The sequence below is a fragment of the Triticum urartu genome, chromosome 6, assembly GCF_003073215.2.
Source record: "Triticum urartu cultivar G1812 chromosome 6, Tu2.1, whole genome shotgun sequence".
In the NCBI taxonomy this organism is placed as follows: Eukaryota; Viridiplantae; Streptophyta; class Magnoliopsida; order Poales; family Poaceae; genus Triticum; species Triticum urartu.
This window is the reverse complement of record NC_053027.1, coordinates 74,158,423-74,182,434: the sequence shown is the minus strand read 5'-3', so window position 1 is coordinate 74,182,434 and position 24,012 is coordinate 74,158,423. Positions and strand designations below refer to the sequence as shown.

Genomic DNA, 24,012 nt, shown 5'->3' with positions numbered 1-24,012 from the left:
ATTAGCAAAGTTGATTAACAATCCTTAAACACCTCCAAAAGTCTCAAGGATGGAGTGCAGCGCATCAACTTCGTGCTTGATGGGGTTCAGGAGGCAGGCTGCATCGTCAACATAGAGGCTGACTCGGATGAAGGCGTGGCGGTGAGCAATAGGGCTGAGGATGCCCACATCAGTAGCACACTCAAGGATCCTCTGAAGTGGGTCGATGGCCAACAAGAAGAGGAAGGGGGAGAGCGGGCCACCCTGCCGCAATCCTGTTGGGTGGTAAAGTGTGAGTTATAGGAGCTCTATTGGGCAGGATGCATGAGGAGGCTGTGGCCAAATAGAGTGCAATAAGGTCCCTACAAGAAAATCCCACGTGTTAGAGAACATCAAGTAGGTAATGCCATCTAACTGAGTCAAATACTTTGGCGATGTCCATCTTGAAGAAAATTGAGCTTTTGTTCGCTCGATGTAGGCTCTGGCGAAGTGCTTGCCAGCCGTCTAGCTCCGAAGATGCATGGATTGATTTCCATCAGCTAGAGTGGTTTCTTGAGGGGACGATCCATCGTCCAAGATATTATGGACAGTTCACATGGCTTTTAACCTACCTCAGTTAGTATCCCGAATATGGTTGGAACTAGTTTGCTGGGCTAGCGCACAACTTAAGGTTCATATTCGGGCCATTTGGGTTCTTTGTATTGTGTTATTATAAGATTTTTCTTAATAACTCTGGTTTCAACAACATTAGAGTTTCAAGCTTGTCCTGGTTGTCTGCAAGACTGCCCACTGGAACTGTATGCGATGGTCATTGTAGTATATAGATGCATGGGAGTCTGGCCTCTGTGTGCACAGTGGCGGAGACAGGGGGACCAGTAGGGCCTGCCCCCCTAACATCACCGATTTAAGCCTAATATGCATGTAAACAATGATATGTATTTTCATGGACTGGCCCTCCCCAACAAGGCTTAGCAACACTTGGCCCCCTTCATCCGATTTTTCTGGATCCGCTATTGTGTGTAGCCACTTGAAGATGTAAACAATGACTTTGTCCGACTAATTTGGATGACAGTCTACCATAAGATTACTGCTGCATTTAGTGCTGACATGTGTATTTTTTTCCGTCGGGCAAACCCTCAAGATTAAGATTTCACAATAAAAATGGTTGCGTGTAGCTTAAGGGCGTGTTCTTTTGGGGCTTAAGGGTTAACTAATAAGGTTCTAGACTAAAGTTTTAGCTTCGGCTGCCAGAATAAACTGGATATGGGCAACTTATTTTGACTGACACTCATAAGCCCCAAAAGAACTGGCACTGCAACTGCAATGGATACTTGTCTCTGGATAGGTTTAGCTTCCCGAAGATATTGTCACACAAGAGAACAAGGCATGGATCATGTGGCCACGTACCGATCGGAGAGGCTGTCCATACTCCATAGACAAATTTACCAACAAACATGACATATATCTCCGTATGTACTGGTAGAGGACAAAAGGTTAAATTAACAATCTCAACTGATCGCATGGATCAGTGTGCAATTTTTGGACAACCCTCGACACAAAGTACTTGAAAGATCTCACTCCAATGCCTTGATCGACATGGTCAGATCCAAAGTACTCTGCCCCAGAACGGCCTCCACGCTGCCCCCTCTTGTCTTTTCCTGCCGCTGCATGGGCACGGAAGCTGCAGGTGGCATGAGCGAGAGCGAGATCGACAGCTTGTTGGCATGTTCCAGCTCTTGCTCGCTCGATGCAGCAGTGCTCTTCTTCCTCTTCTTGCTCGGTGTCCCATCTGTGGCGTCGATTGCCGTGGCTGGAGATAAGCTGAGCTCCAACTCCGGCGTCTCTACCGGAAGCCGTACCTTGTCGGCTGGTGTCATCAGAGCCCTCTGTTGCTCAAGATGCTTCTGCTTCTGGGAATCTAGGGCTTCGACGATCATCACGGGATCTGACGATATGGCCTTAGCAACCTTGCCGCCATCGCCACCGTGCCATCTAAACGGGAGACGATGGTTACCTTCTCCTGGCACGACCGACGTCGCCGGTGCCACTGCCATGGCCCTTGAGAGCGGCCCAGAGCCGTGGCCGGTAAAGTAACCAAAGCTCTCATCTCGCCTTTGCTCGCCGGCTCCCGCAACTGCGGAGGTTAATGGCCACCTCCTTACCGACGAGGACGCGAAGAAGTGCGACGTGGTCGAGGAGGCCTTCACATCATTCCTGGCCATCATGTCACGGTGGTCGAACGCCCAGTCTTGATTCCTGCAGATGTTCTTCATGAATTAGGGTTTCGATCTATCGATCGTCTCGGCACAATGGCTAGGTTTACATGTCTAGTGATAGAATTTACCTGAAACTGCCGTTCTTGAAGCCAGATTGCATCGGAGATGGCCGGTGTTGGTGTTGGAGAATCCCGTAGAGGCGGCTATTGGTGTTCCCTCCTCCTCCGCCGCCGTTCCGTGACACGAAGAAGCCGCCGCGCTCCGCCGTTGAGGAGAGGGCGGCAGCTCTTTGGAGGAGCATGTCATGAAAGCGTCGATCGCCTCTCATTGAGTGGAAATCCATAGGTGAAAATACTGCGCTCACCACATGCCCACATGTAGAAGAAGAATACCCTCTCATCAGCACAAGTGTTTTAGGTGAATTAGATCGAAATTTTTGGGATTGATGAGAACCTGAGGAGATGGCTCCCCTGATCCGTTGACCGTGGTGGTCTAGCTTCTTGCTTCGGTACATCTGAAAGTAAATAGATCATAAACCGAGAGTGATATGCGAAGTAAGCGAACTAATTGAATTTTGCACGACATGATTTACCTGCAGATGGCTTTTCACATGAGCAATACTGAGCCCCCTAACATTCATCATCTGAAGCACCAGCTTAGGAGTAGCTCCTATATGAACAAGAAATCGAAGGTAGAAAATTAATCAGATTCAATGAAACGAAACATGATCATAGAATCTCACGAGCAAACAACCGATCATCACAAGTAATTATTGCATGAAAAAGTTCTAGTACTTACTCTCTTGTCCACCAAGCCTCTCGACGGCGCGTATGAAGGCCATGTGAAGATCGGGCGTCCACCGGAGCCGAGGCAGCTTCGATCGGTTGTACTGCCGCACCCTATGCTCGCCGGCCCCGGTACCCTGTTGGGTCTCCGAAGCATGGTTGGTGCTGCTGTTGTTGCTGGAGCTCCGGCTCCCGGCAACATCGGTGGTGCTACCTCCATCCTCCTCCTCTTCATCGTTGTCGTCGCCGACTTCTCCATCATCGCTCTCCATATCGATGCCTTCATTGAGGTCCAGCGTCCTCCCGCTCATGGATCTCTTCCTGTCATCCATGGTGATCTTAGCTAGCACCTGCTTGTCCTCCACATCTCCAATAATCCTCTCCTCCTCCCTAGTTATCATCTTTCCTTCTTCCACTAAATATACTAGCTAGCTCTCACTCCCTCTTTCAATTCTCTCTCTCGATCTACACCGCCTGGACTGGATCAGAATCGTGGAGGCGGGAGTAGGAAAGGGGAAGGAAGAAGAGACCTAGGGATATTGGGGAACAATGATATGAAGCATACTAAAACATTGATATGTACTGTACCACTGGTGTGTGAGAGGAGAGGAAGCATAAACAATCTAGTGACGTGGGAATAAAATATGAGGGAATTGGACAGGCATTCTCCTTGTACATTGACTGGTTTTCAACAGTTTACCAAGCAACAGATGATGTGCTTAGTTCTGGACCCTTTCCTTGGGTCTGGTTGGTAGCTATATATGTAGGCATGAGTCATACTACCAGAGTAAGTAGGTACAGCCACAAAAGCTACAAAGCTGGTAGGCAAAGACAGAAGCTTTTGGTTAAGTTCATGAGCTAAATGTTCCAAGCATACTTTACCCAGGTACAGCAGCAGTGAGCCAGTGAGATCTTTGTCATAAGTTTTCTCTCTTTCCTGCAGTTGGCTAGGCTGCATGCACGAGCGGGATGGGGTAGCTCATGTGACCCAATCTGCCAATCTGGCTCTGACTCCAAAAGCATCTTGTGCGCTAGTTTTCTTTTGGGTTGGGACACTGACCCCCTTGTCGTGTGGATCTGAACTGCCACTCCGTGAAATGGAAACAAAGCTTTGGTAGTTGACTGCTGCCTGCCCCGGCTTTTTGGCTGGCTATTTGATTAATGAGCTAAAAGGGGCAGATATGTGCGTCTTGTCTTTGGTCAATTCATGACATACATGCCCGTGTATTTATTACACCCCAAACCTGTATTGCATAACCTCAAAAAAAAACCTGTATTGCATTTTTAATTCTCACGATTGTAAAATTATAGGAACAGAAAAACAATGTCATGCCCATTCGAATCCTATATGATTTAAGATTATTTGATGGCATAATTGGAAAAAATAAAGGATTTTTTCAAGAAATTTTCTTGTTGCGGGAGAAATTTCCGATCTATTCATAATATGTCGTGAACTACCTAGCGACGACTACAAGTCGTCATCACTCATCACGCCTCTCTCACCGGAGCCATAGGACGAGCGCACTAGAATTTTATTTTATTGTAGTAAACGGTTAGAAAGTCTTGTGTTTAAGGCCCCACAAGACCAGCGCAATAAAAGAACAATCGTCGCCGGTGAAGAGAAGCGTAGGTCGGAAGGATCAAACCTGTAAACATAAATCCAAATAGATCCATCGAAGACCAGCATCGGCCGAATCTCGTGAGATCCGATGAAGACACGCCTTCACATGCCTTCTGACGATGCTAAACTCATCATCAGGGCGGGGATTAGGTGTGAGAGACATTATTCATACTAGGGGACATCACTACCATCACACAGCTCCAACCGAAACGTTGAACCAAACAAGAACAAGAGCAGGGGCACTCCCGCTGGGCGGCGCCTGGGGACCTCCACACCTCCATGGCCTAAAAGCCAAACAGATGCTAGATTTCTTATGAAATGTAGTACAAATGAATTCTTAGGAAAAAAATATAGGATTGAATCTTACGAATTAAACAGCCAACGTAGATTTTTTAAAGGATTCTAATGCTCTAAAAATCCTTTGAATCAAAGGGCCCCTTATGTATAGTCCAGATGCTATATAGCTATAGATTTTTCTCTAACATGGGTAGCACTATAGCTACTGTATTCATTTGCATAATCGCATGATCCATTAATACGTTGATCAGATTCAAGATGACTCTAGAGGAAAATAAACACGTACGCACATACGGCCTAAGAAATATGACATGTAAAATAGACCTTCTGGTTCGCTAGCTGTTGGTCGTTTGGGCGGTTTGAGGGTAGAAAGACGTAGGTATCATGCATGCGGTGCGTCGGAGAAAAGGGATACGGCGATCACACGAACGGGCAGAATGTGGTTGCTTGTCACGGCATCCATGCCTGCGACCCTCCTTACATGGGTGGAAAGCTTAGAAAGGGAAAAAGGAATTAAGACCACCCGTTTCTGTGACACTGACGAACGAGCACAGCAGTCGGCCGGTGCCTATAGTTGAATATATAGTTAAGCGTGCCATGTCATGTGACATAACCGTGTAAAGCTTGTTGCTCCCTTTCATGACTCGTAGAAGCTAGGCGTTGGACGGTGGAGAAGTTCTACTCTTGAGGATAAACGAAGATATCTAATTAAATTGTCGTTCTGCGTGTAGTACTGTTGCATGAGCCTTTCAAAAAGAAAAAAAGAAAACTGTTGTATGAGTCCAGATTCCAGATTTGCTACGTACGGTACCCATCAATCGTGGTTTTGATAAAAAAAATTCCATTCTCAACAAGCTGTTAAATTTGGGGGAAACCCTTTGCGCCGACAGACCGGCCGAGCGTTCGACCTGTCCCTCTCGCTCGCTTCCTTATTTTCACGCGGAGACAGGCTGGCACGCATGCTAGGCGGGCCTCAAGCTAGACGCCCTTCATCTCTTTCACGTTTCTTTTCTTCTTTGTTCTTTGCTTCTTCTTCCTCTCGCCTACTGCTGATTCCATTTCGTCTCCCGCGCTACTAGCTCGCCAGCGTTGGCAGCACTCCTCTCACTATAAAATTTGCTCTATTCAGTGACAAAAACCCTGGTGACGAAACATGAAACGTTGGCAAACCTTATATTTTTTGAGATCTCATTTCCTTATATTAAAATTATCGGCATGGAGCCAAAACACAAAATATATACTTACAATTACACTTAATTATCACCTCCGCTGTGTAGGGCCACTTGACAGGTACAAAAATAACCCATTAGCAGAAAGAAAAAATTGAGCCCATGGACTCGTGATGCCTTTGTCGTCGTGACCACCCGAATAACATGCCGCTGGCATGGTCACCATCTGAAACTGGATGAAATGGTAGTGCTTATCACAATTTAGATTGAAACTAGACTGGACATGAGAGGATTTAGTGGACAACTTCATAAAACACAAGGATAATACTTAATATTATTATAAGATATGCAAAAGTTCATACATAATTGATACGTCTCCAACGTATCTATATTTTTTTATTGTTTCATGTTATTATATTATCAATCTTGTATGCTTTATATGCATTTTTATATTATTTTTGAGAACTAACCTATTAACCTAGTGCCCAGTGCAAGTTCCTATTTTTGCCTATTTTATGGTTTCGCAGGAAAATAGCACCAATCGAAATCCAAACATGATGAAACTTTACGGTAATTTTTTCTAGACCAGGAGGGACCCTAGAACCTTTGGGGGAGACCAGATCTCGCACGAGAGAGGCACAAGTTCACACAACGCGCCCCCAAGGGGTGCCGTCTGAGCTTGTGGCCCCTTCGCAACTCCGTTTGACCTAATTCCAGGCCCATAAATTCCCTAAAATCCAGAAACCACCAGAGTGATACTCGAAACAATTATTCCACTGCCGCAAGCCTCTTTTCTTCCATGATCCATATAAAGTCCTCCATCGGTACTCTGCTGGAGGTGGAATCGGTCATTGAGGGCTTCTACATCAACCTTGCTGCAGCTCTGATGATGTGTGAGTAGTTCCTCACGAGGCTTATGGGTCCATAGTAGTAGCTAGATGTCTCTCTCTCTCTCTCTGTTCTTCAATACAATGTTCTCTTTGGAGATCGATGTGATGTAATCCTTTTATGCGGTGTGTTTATTGGGATCCGATGAACATGTAAAACCCCTGTACTAATGAGCTACAGTAACCCCTGAGGTTAAGCTAATAATTTTGCTAAAATAGTGCTTAGTCATCTTTGATCAATATCTCATTTGAAATTCCACTTGAAATCAAATTCAAATTTTAAGTGAATTACAGAAATTCTCAAACATGAAAACTAAATTGCTCATAATGCTGCAAATAATCCATAACTAATTATGGAAGTGAACCAATATTTTTATAAAGTGTTTTAGTGCCCTACAATATTTAAAACAATGGCCTAAACAATAATTTAATTGCTTTTTAAATTGTAAAAATTCTAAACTATTTTATTTTGGTGCCAAAATTTTTGTCGTAGTGGCCTCCTTTAATATACTTAATTAGGTGCAAGTTTTGTATTTAATAAAACTAATTTGTTTTAAAATGGAATAAGAAAATAGAAAAAAGGAAAAAGTTCTAACCTACTGTGCACTTGCGGCCTGCTGGCCACAATGCGGCCCAGTCCACCGGGGCTGGCCTTTCCCCTACGTCCCGCCAGCGACATGGAGAGGCCAAAGGCCATGGCCAGCGCCCGACCCCCCTCCCCTCTCGCCGCTATAGTCCCCCCGGATGGATAAGAGGAGCCCCCATTGCTCCCTCTCGCTCCCTTTCCGAACCCTAGCTCACTCCCCCTTCCCCTCACGCCGCTCTCTCTCGACCCGCAACGACCACCACCGCAGTCGCCGTGCCCGTTGTGATCCGCATGGCCACTGTCCTCCCCGGCGCCTGAAACCCCGTCCGCGAGCTGTCCCGACCTCTAACGCATCGCCTGCACCTTGGAGTTCAACCTCTGTGTTAGACTCTATATATACTGGGCCTACATCTATTATAGTTGTAATTGTATCTTGATACGTCTCCAACGAATCTATAATTTTTTATTGCTCCATGCTATTATATTATCTGTTTTGGATGTTAATGGGCTTTATTTTACACTTTTATATTATTTCTGGGACTAACCTATTAACCGGAGGCCCAGCACAAATTGTTGTTTTTTTTGCGTATTTCAGTGTTTCGCAGAAAAGGAATATCAATCGGAGTCCAAACGGAATCAAACCTTCGGGAACATGATTTTCTCAACAAACGTGATCTAGGAGACTTGGAGTGGGCATCAAGAAACAATCGAGGAGGACACGCGGCAGGGGGCGCGCCTACTCCCCCCGGGTGCGCCCTCCACCCTCGTGGGCCCCTCGTTGCTCCACCGACCTACTTCTTCCTCCTATATAAGTCCACGTACCCCACAAACATCCAGGAGCACCACGAAAACCTAATTCCACCGCCACAACCTTCTGTACCCGAGAGATCCCATCTTGGGGCCTTTTTCTGGAGCTCCACCGGAGGGGGCATTGATCACAGAGGGCCTCTACATCAACTCCATGTCCTCTCCGGTGATGTGTGAGTAGTTTACTTCAGACCTTCGGGTCCATAGCTAGTAGCTAGATGGCTTCTTCTCTCTCTTTGGATCTCAATACAAAGTTCTCCTCGATTCTCTTGGAGATCTATTTGATGTAATCTTCTTTTGCGGTGTGTTTATCGAGATTCGATGAATTGTGGGTTCTGATCCAGATTATCTGTGAACAATATTTGATTCTTCTCTGAACTCTTTTATGCATGATTGGTTTATCTTTGCAAGCCTCTTCGAATTATCAGTTTGGTTTGGCCTACTAGATTGATCTTTCTTGCAATGGGAGAAGTGCTTAGCTTTGGGTTCAATCTTGCGGTGCTCGATCCCAGTGAAAGTAGGGGAGACGACACGTATTGTATTGTTGCCATCGAGGATAAAAAGATGGGGTTTATATAATATTGCATGAGTTACTCTATTCTTGCTTAAGGCGTTACTTTGTTCTTATGAACTTAATGTTGGGGAACGTTGTAGAAAACAAAAATTTTCCTACGGTTTCACCAAGATCCATCTATGAGTTCATCTAGCAACGAGTAATCGGATGCATCTACATACCTTTGTAGATCGCGAGCGGAAGCGTTCAAAGAACGGGGATGAGGTAGTCGTACACGACGTGATCCAAATCACCGGAGATCTTAGCCCCGAAGGGACGGCACCTCCGTGTTCAACACACGTGCGGTCAGCGTAACGTCTCCTTCTTCTTGATCCAGCAAGAGGGAAGGAGAGGTTGAGGAAGATGGCTCCAGCAGCAGCACGACGGCGTGGTGATGGTGAAGCTGCAGTACTCCGTCAGGGCTTCGCCAAGCACTATGGAGGAGGAGGAGGTGTTGGAGAGGGAGAATGAGGCAACCAAAGGCATGGAAGAAAAGCCCTCCTTCCCCCACTATAAATAGGAGGGCCAAGGGGGGGGCGCCGGCCCTAGGAGATCCAATCTCCTAGGGGGGGCGGCCAAGGGAGGTTTCCCTCCCCCCCAAGGCACCTAGGGGTGCCTTCCACTTGTGGGACTCTTCCCCTTTGGAAACCCTAGGCGCATGGGCCTCTTGGGGCTGGTGCCCTTGGCCCATGTAGGCCAAGGCGCACCCCCTACAGCCCATGTGGCCCCCGGGGCAGGTGGCCCCACCCGGTGGACCCCCGGGACCCTTCCGGTGGTCCCGGTACAATACCGATAACCCCGAAACTTGTCCCGATGGCCGAAACAGACTTCCATATATAAATTTTACCTCCGGACCATTCCGGAACTCCTCGTGACGTCCCGGATCTCATCCGGGACTCCGAACAACATTCGGGTTACTGCATATACATATCCATACAACCCTAGCGTCACCGAACCTTAAGTGTGTAGACCCTACGGGTTCGGGAGACATGCAGACATGACCGAGACGACTCTCCGGTCAATAACCAACAGCGGGATCTGGATACCCATGTTGGCTCCCACATGCTCCTCGATGATCTCATCGGATGAACCACGATGTCGAGGATTCAAGCAACCCGTATACAAATTCCCTTTGTCAATCGGTACGTTACTTGCCCGAGACTCGATCGTCGGTATCCCAATACCTTGTTCAGTCTCGTTACCGGCAAGTCAATTTACTCATACCATAATGCATGATCCCGTGATCAACCACTTGATCACATTGAGCTCATTATGATGATGCATTACCGAGTGGGCCCAGAGATACCTCTCCGTCATACGGAGTGACAAATCCCAGTCTCGATTCGTGTCAACCCAACAGACACTTTCGGAGATACCTGTAGTGTACCTTTATAGTCACCCAGTTATGTTGTGACGTTTGGTATACCCAAAGCACTCCTACGGTATCCGGGAGTTACACGATCTCATGGTCTAAGGAAAAGATACTTGACATTGGAAAACTCTAGCAAACGAACTATACGATCTTATGCTATGTTTAGGATTGGGTCTTGTCCATCACATCATTCTCCTAATGATGTGATCTCATTATCAATGACATCTAATGTCCATAGTCAGGAAACCATGACTATCTGTTGATCAACGAGCTAGTCAACTAGAGGCTTACTAGGGACATGTTGGTGTCTATTATTCACACATGTATTACGATTTCCGGATAACACAATTATAGCATGAATAAAGACAATTATCATGAACAAGGAAATATAATAATAATGCTTTTATTATTGCCTCTAGGGCATATTTCCAACAGTCTCCCACTTGCACTAGAGTCAATAATCTAGTTACATTGTGATGAATCGAACACCCATGGAATTCTGGTGTTGATCATGTTTTGCTCTAGGGAGAGGTTTAGTCAACGGATCCGCTACATTCAGGTCCGTATGTACTTTACAAATCTCTATGTCTCCATCTTGAACATTTTCACGAATGGAGTTGAAGCGACGCTTGATGTGCCTTGTCTTCTTGTGAAACCTGGGCTCCTTGGCAAGAGCAATAGCTCCAGTGTTGTCACAGAAGAGCTTGATCGGCCCCGGCGCATTGGGTATGACTCCTAGGTCGGTGATGAACTCCTTCACCCATATTGCTTCATGTGCTGCCTCCGAGGCTTCCATGTACTCCGCCTCACATGTAGATCCCGCCACGACGCTCTGCTTGCAACTGCACCAGCTTACTGCCCCACCATTCAAAATATACACGTATCCGGTTTGTGACTTTGAGTCATCCAGATCTGTGTCGAAGCTAGCGTCGACGTAACCCTTTACGACGAGCTTTTCGTCACCTCCATAAACGAGAAACATTTCCTTTGTCCTTTTCAGGTACTTCAGGATATTCTTGACCGCTGTCCAGTGTTCCTTGCCGGGATTACTTTGGTACCTTCCTAACAAACTTACGGCAAGGTTTACATCAGGTCTGGTACACAGCATGGCATACATAATAGAACCTATGGCTGAGGCATAGGGGATGACACTCATCTCTTCTATATCTTCTGCCGTGGTTGGACACTGAGCTGAGCTCAATTTCACACCTTGTAACACAGGCAAGAACCCCTTCTTAGATTGACCCATATTGAACTTCTTCAATATCTTATCAAGGTATGTGCTTTGTGAAAGACCTATGAGGCGTCTCGATCTATCCCTATAGATCTTGATTCCTAATATATAAGCAGCTTCTCCAAGGTCCTTCATTGAAAAACTCTTATTCAAATAGGCCTTGATGCTGTCCAAGAGTTCTATATCATTTCCCATCAAAAGTATGTCATCTACATATAGTATGAGAAATGCTACAGAGCTCCCACTCACTTTCTTGTAAACACAGGCTTCTCCATAAGTCTGCGTAAACCCAAACGCTTTGATCATCTCATCAAAGCGAATGTTCGAACTCCGAGATGCTTGCACCAGCCCATAAATCGAGTGTTGGAGCTTGCACACCTTGTCAGCATTCTTAGGATTGACAAAACCTTCCGGCTGCATCATATACAATTCTTCCTTAAGGAAACCATTAAGGAATGCCGTTTTGACGACCATTTGCCATATTTCATAATCGTAGAATGCGGCAATTGCTAACATGATTCGGACGGACTTCAGCTTCGCTACCGGTGAGAAAGTCTCATCGTAGTCAACCCCTTGAACTTGTCGATAACCCTTAGCGACAAGCCGAGCTTTATAGATGGTCACATTACCATCCGCGTCTGTCTTCCTCTTAAAGATCCATTTATTTTCTATGGCTCGCCGCTCAACGGGCAAGTCAGTCAAAGTCCATACTTCGTTTTCATACATGGATCCTATCTCGGATTTCATGGCTTCTAGCCATTTGTCGGAATCCGGGCCCGCCATCGCTTCTTCATAGTTCGAAGGTTCACCGTTGTCTAACAACATGATTTCCAAGACAGGGTTGCCGTACCACTCTGGTGCGGAACGTGTCCTTGTGGACCTTCGAATTTCAGTAGGAGCTTGATCAGAAGTATCTTGATCATCATCATTAACTTCCTCTCTAGTAGGTGCAGGCACCTCAGGAACATTTTCTTGAGTTGTGCCATTTTCCGGTTCAAGAGGTAACACTTCATCAAGTTCTACTTTCCTCCCACTTACTTCTTTCGAGAGAAACTCTTTCTCTAGAAAGAATCCATTCTTGGAAACAAAGATCTTGCCTTCGGATCTGACGTAGAAGGTATACCCAACAGTTTCTTTAGGGTATCCTATGAAGACGCATTTTTCCGACTTGGGTTCGAGCTTTTCAGGTTGAAGTTTCTTGACATAAGCATCGCATCCCCAAACTTTCAGAAACGACAACTTAGGTTTCTTACCAAACCATAATTCAAACGGTGTCGTCTCAATGGATTTCGACGGAGCCCTATTTAAAGTGAATGCGACAGTCTCTAAAGCATACCCCCAAAAGGATAGCGGTAAATCGGCAAGAGACATCATAGATCGCACCATATCTAATAGAGTGCGGTTACGACGTTCGGACACACCATTACGCTGAGGTGTTCCAGGCGGCGTGAGTTGTGAAACTATTCCACATTTTCTTAAGTGTGTGCCAAACTCGTGACTCAAGTATTCTCCTCCTCGATCTGATCGTAGGAACTTGATTTTCCTGTCACGTTGATTCTCAACCTCACTCTGAAATTCCTTGAACTTTTCAAAGGTTTCAGACATGTGTTTCATTAAGTAGACATACCCATATCTACTCAAGTCATCAGTGAGGGTGAGAACATAACGATAGCCACCGTGAGCCTCAACACTCATTGGACCGCACACATCAGTATGTATGATTTCCAATAAGTTGGTTGCTCGCTCCATTGTTCCTGAGAACGGAGTCTTGGTCATTTTACCCATGAGGCATGGTTCGCACGTGTCAAATGATTCATAATCAAGAGACTCTAAAAGTCCATCTGCATGGAGCTTCTTCATGCGTTTGACACCTATGTGACCAAGGCGGCAGTGCCACAAGTATGTGGGACTATCATTATCAACCTTACATCTTTTGGTACTCACACTATGAATATGTGTAGCAATACGCTCGAGATTCATTAAGAATAAACCATTTACCATAGGAGCATGACCATAAAACATATCTCTCATATAAATGGAACAACCATTATTCTCAGATTTAAATGAGTAACCATCTCGAATTAAACGAGATCCCGATACAATGTTCATGCTCAAAGCTGGCACTAAATAACAATTATTGAGGTTTAAAACTAATCCCGTAGGTAAATGTAGAGGCAGCGTGCCGACGGCGATCACATCGACCTTGGAACCATTCCCGACGCGCATTGTCACCTCGTCCTTCGCCAGTCTCTGCTTATTCCGCAGCTCCTGCTTTGAGTTACAAATGTGAGCAACTGCACCGGTATCAAATACCCAGGAGCTACTACGAGTGCTGGTAAGGTACACATCAATTACATGTATATAACATATACCTTTTGTTTTGCCGGCCTTCTTGTCTGCTAAGTATTTGGGGCAGTTCCGCTTCCAGTGACCACTTTCCTTGCAATAAAAACACTCGGTCTCGGGCTTGGGTCCATTCTTTGGCTTCTTCCCGGCAGCTTGCTTTCTGGGCGCGGCAACTCCCTTGCCGTCCTTCTTGGAGTTCTTTTTACCCTTGCCCTTCTTGAACTTAGTGGTTTTATTGACCATCAACACTTGATGTTCCTTCTTGACTTCTACCTCTGCTGATTTCAGCATAGCAAATACTTCAGGAATGGTCTTCTCCATCCCCTGCATATTGAAGTTCATCACAAAGCTCTTGTAGCTCGGTGGAAGCGACTGGAGGATTCTGTCAATGACCGCATCATCCGGGAGATTAACTCCCAGCTGAGTCAAGCGGTTATGTAACCCAGACATAGTGAGTATGTGCTCACTGACAGAACTATTTTCCTCCATCTTACAGCTGAAGAATTTGTCGGAGACTTCATATCTCTCGACCCGGGCATGAGCTTGGAAAACCATTTTCAGCTCTTGGAACATCTCATATGCTCCATGTCTCTCAAAACGTTTTTGGAGCCCCGGCTCTAGGCTGTAAAGCATGCCGCACTGAACGAGGGAGTAGTCATCGGTACGTGCCTGCCAAGCGTTCATAATGTCTTGTTCTGTAGGGAGAACAGGTGCGTCACCCAGCGGTGCTTGTAGGACATAATCTTTCTTGGCAGCTATGAGGATGATCCTCAGGTTCCGGACCCAGTCCGTATAGTTGCTGCCATCGTCTTTCAGCTTGGTTTTTCTCTAGGAACGCGTTGAAGTTGAGGACTACGTTGGTCATTTGATCTACAAGACATATTGTAAAGATTTTAGACTAAGTTCATGATAATTAAGTTCATCTAATCAAATTATTCAATGAACTCCCATTTAGATAGACATCCCTCTTCTAGTCATCTAAGTATAACATGATCCGAGTCAACTAGGCCGTGTCCGATCATCACGTGAGACGGACTAGTCAACGTCGGTGAACATCTTCATGTTGATCGTATCTTCTATACGACTCATGCTCGACCTTTCGGTCTTCTGTGTTCCGAGGCCATGTCTATACACATGCTAGGCTCGTCAAGTTAACCCTAAGTGTTTTGCATGTGTAAAACTGTCTTACACCCGTTGTATGTGAACGTAAGGATCTATCACACCCGATCATCACGTGGTGCTTCGAAACGACGAACTTTAGCAATGGTGCACAGTTAGGGGAGAACACTTCTTGAAATTGTTGTGAGGGATCATCTTATTTACTACCGTCGTTCTAAGTAAACAAGATGAAAAACATGATAAACATCACATGCAATCAAATAATAATAGTGACATGATATGGCCAATATCACACAGCTCCTTTGATCTCCATCTTGGGGCTCCATGATCATCTTGTCACCGGCATGACACCATGATCTCCATCATCATGATCTCCATCATTGTGTCTCCATGAAGTTGCTCACCAACTATTACTTCTACTACTATGGCTAACGCGTTTAGCAATAAAGTAAAGTAATTTACATGGCGTTTCTCAATGACACGCAGGTCATACAAAAAATAAAGACAACTCCTATGGCTCCTGCCGGTTGTCATACTCATCGACATGCAAGTCGTGATTCCTATTACAATAGCATGAACATCTCATACATCACATATAGATCATTCATCATTCATCACAACTTTGGCCATATCATATCACAAAGCACTTGCTGCAAAAACAAGTTAGACGTCCTCTAATTGTTGTTGCAAGTTTTACGTGGCTGAAGTAGGGTTCTAGCAAGAACGTTTTCTTACCTACGTGAAAGCCACAACGTGATTTGTCAACTTCTATTTACCCTTCATAAGGACCCTTTTCATCGAATCCGCTCCAACTAAAGTAGGAGAGACAGACACCCGCCAGCCACCTTATGCAACTAGTGCATGTTAGTCGGTGGAACCGGTCTCACGTAAGCGTACCTGTAAGGTTGGTCCGGGCCGCTTCATCCCACAATACCATTGAAGCAAGATAAGACTAGTAACGGCAAGAAAGTTGACAACATCTACGCCCACAACAAATTGTGTTCTACTCGCGCAAGAAGAACTACGCATAGACCTAGCTCATGATGCCACTGTTGGGGAACGTTGCAGAAAACAAAAATTTTCCTACGGTTTCACCAAGATCCATCTATGAGTTCATCTAGCAAAGAGTAATCGGATGCATCTACATACCTTTGTAGATCGCGAGCGGAAGCGTTCAAAGAACGGGGATGAGGTAGTCGTACACGACGTGATCCAAATCACCGGAGATCTTTGCACCGAACGGACGGCACCTCCGTGTTCAACACACGTGCGGTCAGCGTAACGTCTCCTTCTTCTTGATCCAGCAAGAGGGAAGGAGAGGTTGAGGAAGATGGCTCCAGCAGCAGCACGACGGCGTGGTGATGGTGAAGCTGCAGTACTCCGTCAGGGCTTCGCCAAGCACTATGGAGGAGGAGGAGGTGTTGGAGAGGGAGAAGGAGGCAACCAAAGGCATGGAAGAAAAGCCCTCCTTCCCCCACTATATATAGGAGGGCCAAGGGGGGCGGCCCTAGGAGATCCAATCTCCTAGGCTGGGGCGGCGGCCAAGGAGGGTTTCCCTCCCCCCCAAGGCACCTAGGAGGTGCCTTCCCCTCCTAGGACTCTTTCCCCTTGTAACCCTAGGCGCATGGGCCTCTTGGGGCTGGTTCCCTTGGCCCATGTAGGCCAAGGCGCACCCCCTACAGCCCATGTGGCCCCCCCGGGACAGGTGGCCCCACCCGGTGGACCCCCGGGACCCTTCCGGTGGTCCCGGTACAATACCGATAACCCCAAAACTTGTCCCGATGCCCGAAACAGGACTTCCCATATATAAATCTTTACCTCCGGACCATTCCGGAACTCCTCGTGACGTCCGGGATCTCATCCGGGACTCCGAACAACATTCGGGTTACTGCATATACATATCCCTACAACCCTAGCGTCACCGAACCTTAAGTGTGTAGACCCTACAGGTTCGGGAGACATGTAGACATGACCGAGATCGCTCTCTGGTCAATAACCAACAGTGGGATCTGGATACCCATGTTGTCTCCCACATGCTCCTCGATGATCTCATCGGATGAACCATGATGTCGAGGATTCAAGCAACCCCGTATGCAATTCCCTTTGTCAATCGGTATGTTACTTGCCCGAGATTCGATCGTCGGTATCCCAATACATTGTTCAATCTCGTTACCGGCAAGTCACTTTACTCATACCGTAATGCATGATCCCGTGACCAGACACTTGGTCACTTTGAGCTCATAATGATGATGCATTACCGAGTGGGCCCGGTGATACCTCTCCGTCATACGGAGTGACAAATCCCAGTCTCGATCCGTGTCAACCCAACAGACACTTTCAGAGATACCCGTAGTCTACCTTTATAGTCACCCAGTTATGTTGTGACGTTTGGTATACCCAAAGCACTCCTACGGTATCCGGGAGTTACACGATCTCATGGTCTAAGGAAAAGATACTTGACATTGGAAAACTCTAGCAAACGAACTATACGATCTTATGCTATGTTTAGGATTGGGTCTTGTCCATCACATCATTCTCCTAATGATGTGATCTCGTTATCAATGACATCTAATGTCCATAGTCAGGAAACCATGACTATCTGTTGATCAACGAGCTAGTCAACTAGAGGCTTACTAGGGACATGTTGGTGTCTATTATTCACACATGTATTACGATTTCCGGATAACACAATTATAGCATGAATAAAGACAATTATCATGAACAAGGAAATATAATAATAATGCTTTTATTATTGCCTCTAGGGCATATTTCCAACACTTAATACTCTAGATGCATGCTGGATAGCGGTTGATGTGTGGAGTAATAGTAGTAGATGCAGGTAGGAGTCGGTCTACTTGTCGCGGACGTGCTGCCTATATACATGATCATGCCTAGATATTCTCATAATTATTCGCTTTTCTATCAATTGCTCGACAGTAATTTGTTCACCCACTGTAATACTTATGCTATCTTGAGAGAAGCCACTAGTGAAACCTATGGCCCCCGGGTCTATTCTCCATCATACAAGTTTCCAATCTATTTTATTTTATAATATTTACTTTCAATCTATATCATAAAAATACCAAAAATATTTATCTTATTATTATCATCTCTATCAGACCTCACTCTTGCAAGCGGACGTGAAGGGATTGACAACCCCTTTATCGCGTTGGTTGCGAGGTTCTTATTTGTTTGTGTAGCTACGAGGTGACTCGCACATGGTCTCCTACTGGATTGATACCTTGGTTCTAAAAAAATGAGGGAAATACTTACGCTGCTCTACTGCATCACCCTTTCCTCTTCAAGGGAAAACCAACGCAGTGCTCAAGAGGTAGCAAGAAGGATTTCTGGCGCCATTGCCGGTGAGGCTTACGCAAAGTCAAGTCAAGATTTAATCTCCCGACAACTAGCCATTCCTGACGCCGTTGCCGGAGAGATCTACGCCAAGTCAAGACATACCAAGTACCCATCACAACTTTTATCCTTCGCATTACATTATTTGCCATTTGCCTCTCGTTTTCCTCTCCCCCACTTCACCCTTGCCGTTTTATTCGCCCTCTTTTTTTGTTCCCCTTCTCTTTTTCTCTTTTCCTTTTTTGCTTGTTTCTTGTTTGCTTGTGTGTTGGATTGCTTGCTTGTCATGATGGATCAAGATAATACTAAATTCTGTGACTTTACCAATACCAACAATAATGATTTTATTAGCACTCCGATTGCTCCTCTTATCGATGCTGAATCTTGTGAAATTAATACTGTTTTGCTGAATCTTGTCATGAAAGATCTGTTTTCTGGCCTTCCTAGTGAAGATGCCGCTACCCATCTAAACAACTTTGTTGATTTGTGTGATATACACAAGAATAAAGATGTGGATAATGATATTGTTAAACTTAAGCTATTTCCGTTTTCTCTTAGAGATCGTGCTAAAGCTTGGTTTTCTTCTTTGCCTAAAAGTAGTATTGATTCATGGAATAAGTGCAAAGATGCTTTTATCTCTAAGTATTTTCCTCCCGCTAAGATCATCTCTCTTAGAAATGATATTATGAATTTTAAGCAACTTGATCATGAACATGTTGCACAATCTTGGGAGAGGATGAAATTAATGATACGTAATTGCCCTACACATGGTTTGAATTTATGGATGATTATACAGAATTTTTATGCCGGATTGAATTTTGCTTCTAGAAATCTTTTAGATTCGGCCGCGAGAGGCACTTCTATGGAAATCACTTTAGGAGAAGCTATCAAACTCCTAGATAATATTATGGTTAATTATTCTCAATGGCACACTGAAAGATCTACTAGTAAAAAGGTGCATGCAATTGAAGAGATTAATGTTTTGAGTGGAAAGATGGATGAACTTATGAAATTGTTTGCTAATAAGAGTGCTCCTACTGATCCTAATGATATGCCTTTGTCTACTTTGATTGAGAATAATAATGAATCTATGGGTGTGAATTTTGTTGGTAGGAACAATTTTGGTAATAACGCGTATAGAGGTAATTTTAATCCTAGGTCGTTTCCTAGTAATTCCTCTAATAATTATGGTAATTCCTACAACAATTCTTATGGAAATTATAATAAGATGCCCTCTGATTTTGAATCTAGTATTAAAGAATTTATTACTTCGCAAAAGAGTTTCAATGCTTTGATTGAAGAAAAATTGCTTAAGATTGATGAGTTGGCTAGGAACGTGGATATAATTTCTCTTGATGTTGATTCCTTGAAACTTAATTATTTCCACCTAAGCATGATATCAATGAGTCTCTCAAAGCCATGAGAATTTCCATTGATGAGTGCAAAGAAAGAACCAGTAGGATGCGTGCTAAGAGAGATTGCTTTGTGAAAGCGTGTTCTTCTAGTTTTCATGATAATAAGGATGAAGATCTAAAAGTGATTGATGTGTCCCCTATTAAATCTTTGTTTTGCAATATGAATCTTGATAATGATGGGACTGGAGATGAGTCAACTTTAGTTAGAAGGCGTCCCAAAAATTCGGAGGTTTTAGATCTTGATGCAAAAATTGATAAAAGTGGGATTGAAGAGGTCAAAACTTTAGATAGCAATGAACCCACTATCTTTGATTTCAAGGAATTTAATTATGATAATTGCTCTTTGATAGATTGTATTTCCTTGTTGCAATCTGTGCTAAATTCTCCTCATGCTTACAATCAAAATAAAGCTTTTACTAAACGTATTGTTGATGCTTTGATGCAATCTTATGAAGAAAAACTTGAGTTGGAAGTTTCTATCCCTAAAAACCTTTATGATGAGTGGGAACCTACAATAAAAATTAAAATTAAAGATCATGAGTGTTATGCTTTGTGCGATTTGGGTGCTAGTGTTTCCACGATTCCAAAAACTTTGTGTGATTTGCTAGGTTTCCGTGATTTTGATGATTGTTCTTTAAAATTGCATATTGCTGATTCCACCATTAAGAAACCTATGGTAAGAATTAATTATGTTATTATTGTTGCAAATAGGAATTATGTGCTCGTAGATTTCATTGTTCTTGATATAGATTGCAATCCTTCATGTCCTATTATTCTTGGTAGACCTTTCCTTAGAACGATTGGTGCAATTACTGATATGAAGGAAGGGAATATTAAATTCCAATTTCCATTAAGGAAAGGCATGGGACACTTCCCTAGAAAGAAAGTTAAATTACCATATGAATCTATTATGAGAGCCACTTATGGATTGCCTACCAAAGATGGCAATACCTAGATCTATCTTCGCTTTTATGCCTAGCTAGGGGAGTTAAACGATAGCGCTTGTTGGGAGGCAATCCAATTTTATTTTTATTCCTTGATTTTTATCCTGTGTAGTAATAAATAATTTATCTAGCCTCTGTTTTGGTTGTGTTTTTTATGTTTAATTAGTGTTTGTGCCAAGTAGAACCGTTGGGAAGACTTGGGGAAAGTCTTTTTGATCTTGCTGTAAAAAACAGAAACTTTAGCGCTCACGAGAATTGCTTCCATTTTTATTTGGAAAGTGATATTTAGTTAATTATTTTTGCAGATTATTAATATATAAATTACTCACGTCCAGAAATTTATTTTAGAATTTTTGGGGTTCCACAAGTTTGCATTAGCTATAGATTACTATAGATTGTGTTGTTTTTGACAGATTCTGTTTTTCGTGTGTTGTTTGCTTATTTTGATGAATCTATGGCTAGTAAAAGAGTTTATAAACCATAGAAAATTTTGAATACAGTAGGTTTAACACCAATATAAATCAAGAATGAGTTCATTACAGTACCTTGAAGTGGTGTTTTGTTTTCTTTCACTAACGGAGCTCACGAGATTTTCTATTTTGAGTTTTGTGTTGTGAAGTTTTCAAGTTTTGGGTAAAGATTTGATGGATTATGGAACAAGGAGTGGCAAGAGCCTAAGCTTGGGGATGCCCCGGAAGGCATCCCCTCTTTCGTCTTCGTCTATCGATAACTTTACTTGGAGCTATATTTTTATTCACCACATGATATGTGTTTTGCTTGGAGCGTCTTGTTTGATTTGAGTCTTTGCTTTTTAGTTTACCACAATCATCCTTGCTGTACACACCTTTTGAGAGAGACTCACATGATTTGAAATTTATGAGAATACTCTATGTGCTTCACTTATATCTTTTGAGCCCTATAGTTTTTCCTCTAGTGCTTCACTTATATCTTTTAGAGCACATCGGTGGTTTTATTTTATAGAAATAATTGTTCTCTCATGCTTCACTTATATTATTTTGAGAGTCCTTTAGAACAACATGGAAATTTGCTTTTAGAAATAATATAAAAACTTTCATAGAAGTGCATTGAATACTATGAGAAGTTTGATACTTGATAATTGTTTTGAGATATGGAGATGGTGATATTAGAGTCATGCTAGTTGAGTAGTTGTGAATTTGAGAAATACTTGTGTTGAAGTTTGTGATTCCCGTAGCATGCAAATATGGTGAACCGTTATGTGATGAAGTCGGAGCATGATTTATTTATTGATTGTCTTCCTTATGAGTGGCGGTCGGGGACGAGCGATGGTCTTTTCCTACCAATCTACCCCCTAGGAGCATGCGCGTAATACTTTGTTTCAATAACTAATAGATTTTTGCAATAAGTATGTGAGTTCTTTATGACTAATGTTGAGTCCACGGATTATACGCACTCTCACCCTTCCACCATTGCTATCCTCTCTAGTATTGCGCAACTTTCGCCGGTACCATAAACCCACCATATACCTTCCTCAAAACAGCCACCATACCTACCTATTATGGCATTTCCATAGCCATTCCAAGATATATTGCCAAGCAACTTTCCACCGTTCCGTTATTATGACACGCTTCATCATTGTCATATTGCTTGCATGATCATGTAGTTGACATCGTATTTCTGGCAAAGCCACCATTCATAATTCTTCATACATGTCACTCATGCATCATTGCACATCCCGGTACACCGCCGGAGGCATTCACACAGAGTCATATTTTGTTCTAAGTATTGATTTGTAATTCTTGAGTTGTAAGTAAATTAAAGTGTGATGATCATCAATATTAGAGCATTGTCCCAGTGAGGAAAGGATGATGGAGACTATGATTCCCCCACAAGTCGGGATGAGACTCCGGACGAAAAAAAAGAGAAAAGAGGCCAAAAAGAAAAAAAAGAAAGAAGGCCCAAATAAAAAAATGAGAGAAAAAGAGAGAAGGGACAATGTTACTATCCTTTTTCCACACTTGTGCTTCAAAGTAGCACCATGATCTTCATGATAGAGAGTCTCCTATGCTATCACTTTTATATACTAGTGGGAATTTTACATTATAGAACTTGGCTTGTATATTCCAATGATGGGCTTCCTCAAAATTGCCCTAGGTCTTCATGAGCAAGCAAGTTGGATGCACACCCACCTAGTTCTTTTGTTGAGCTTTCATACACTTATAGCTCTAGTGCATCCGTTGCATGGCAATCCCTACTTACTCACGTTGTTATCTATTGATGGGCATCTCCATAGCCCGTTAATACGCCTAGTTGATGTGAGACTATCTTCTCCTTTTTGTATTCTCCACAACCACCATTCTATTCCACATATAGTGCTATATCCATGGCTCACGCTCATATATTGCGTGAAGATTGAAAAAGTTTGAGAACATCAAAAGTATGAAACAATTGCTTGGCTTGTCATCGGGGTTGTGCATGATTTAAATATTTTGTGTGGTGAAGATAGAGCATAGTCAGACTATATGATTTTGTAGGGATAACTTTCTTTGGCTATGTTATTTTGAGAAGACATGATTGCTTAGTTAGTATACTTGAAGTATTATTATTTCTATGTGAATATTAAACTTCTATCTTGAATCTTTCGGATCTGAACATTCATGCCACAATAAAGAAAAATTACATTACGAAATATGTTAGAAAGCATTCCACATCAAAAATTCCTTTTTATCATTTACCTACTCGAGGACGAGAAGGAATTAAGCTTGGGTATGCTTGATACGTCTCCAATGTATCTATATTTTTTGATTGCTCCATGCTATTATATTATCTGTTTTGGATGTTAATGGGCTTTATTTTACACTTTTATATCATTTTTGGGACTAACATATTAACCGGAGGCCCAGCCCAAATTGTTGTTTTTTGCCTATTTCAGTGTTTCACAGAAAAGGAATATCAAACGGAGTCCAAACGGAATGAAACCTTCGGGAACGTGATTTTCTCAACAAACTTGATCCAGGAGACCTGGAGTGGGCGTCAAGAAACAATCAAGGAGGCCACGAGGCAGGGGGCGCGCCTACCCCCCTGGGCGCGCCCTCCACCCTTGTGGGCCCCTCGTTGCTCCACCGACCTACTTCTTCCTCCTATATAAGTCCACGTACCCCGCAAACATACAAGAGCACCATGAAAACCTAATTCCACCGCCGCAACCTTCCGTACCCGAGAGATCCCATCTTGGGGCCTTTTCCGGAGCTCTGCCGGAGGGGGCATCGATCACGGAGGGCCTCTACATCAACTCCATGGCCTCTCCGGTGATGTGTGAGTAGTTTACTTCAGACCTTCGGGTCCATAG

General features: G+C 43.7%; 1 protein-coding gene across 2 annotated transcripts; it reads right to left on the bottom strand.

Annotated features, from left to right (window-relative positions):
- Positions 1 to 1,420: 1,420 nt before the first annotated feature.
- LOC125513591 lies at positions 1,421 to 3,884 on the bottom strand. 2 transcript variants are annotated; one of them, XM_048678730.1, is made up of 5 exons: positions 2,994 to 3,868; positions 2,788 to 2,864; positions 2,649 to 2,709; positions 2,324 to 2,549; positions 1,421 to 2,235 (listed from the first exon to the last, which is right to left on the bottom strand). In XM_048678730.1, the coding sequence occupies exons 1-5, from the start codon at positions 3,379 to 3,381 to the stop codon at positions 1,554 to 1,556; spliced, it is 1,434 nt and encodes a 477-aa protein (XP_048534687.1). In that variant the 5' UTR covers positions 3,382 to 3,868; the 3' UTR covers positions 1,421 to 1,553. The 2 variants fall into 2 exon arrangements, with proteins under 2 accessions (XP_048534687.1, XP_048534686.1); XM_048678729.1 differs by having other exon boundaries at positions 2,324 to 2,709; positions 2,994 to 3,884.
- Positions 3,885 to 24,012: the final 20,128 nt, after the last annotated feature.

Excerpts from the sequence above, each read along its gene's own strand:
- LOC125513591 (XM_048678729.1), bottom strand. The coding sequence starts at position 3,381 with ATGATAACTAGGGAGGAGGAGAGGATTATTGGAGATGTGGAGGACAAG. Across the intron at positions 2,865-2,993 it reads GAGGCTTGGTGGACAAGAGA|GAGCTACTCCTAAGCTGGTG; the intron begins GTAAGTACTAGA and ends TTGTTCATATAG. Across the intron at positions 2,710-2,787 it reads ATGTGAAAAGCCATCTGCAG|ATGTACCGAAGCAAGAAGCT; the intron begins GTAAATCATGTC and ends ATTTACTTTCAG.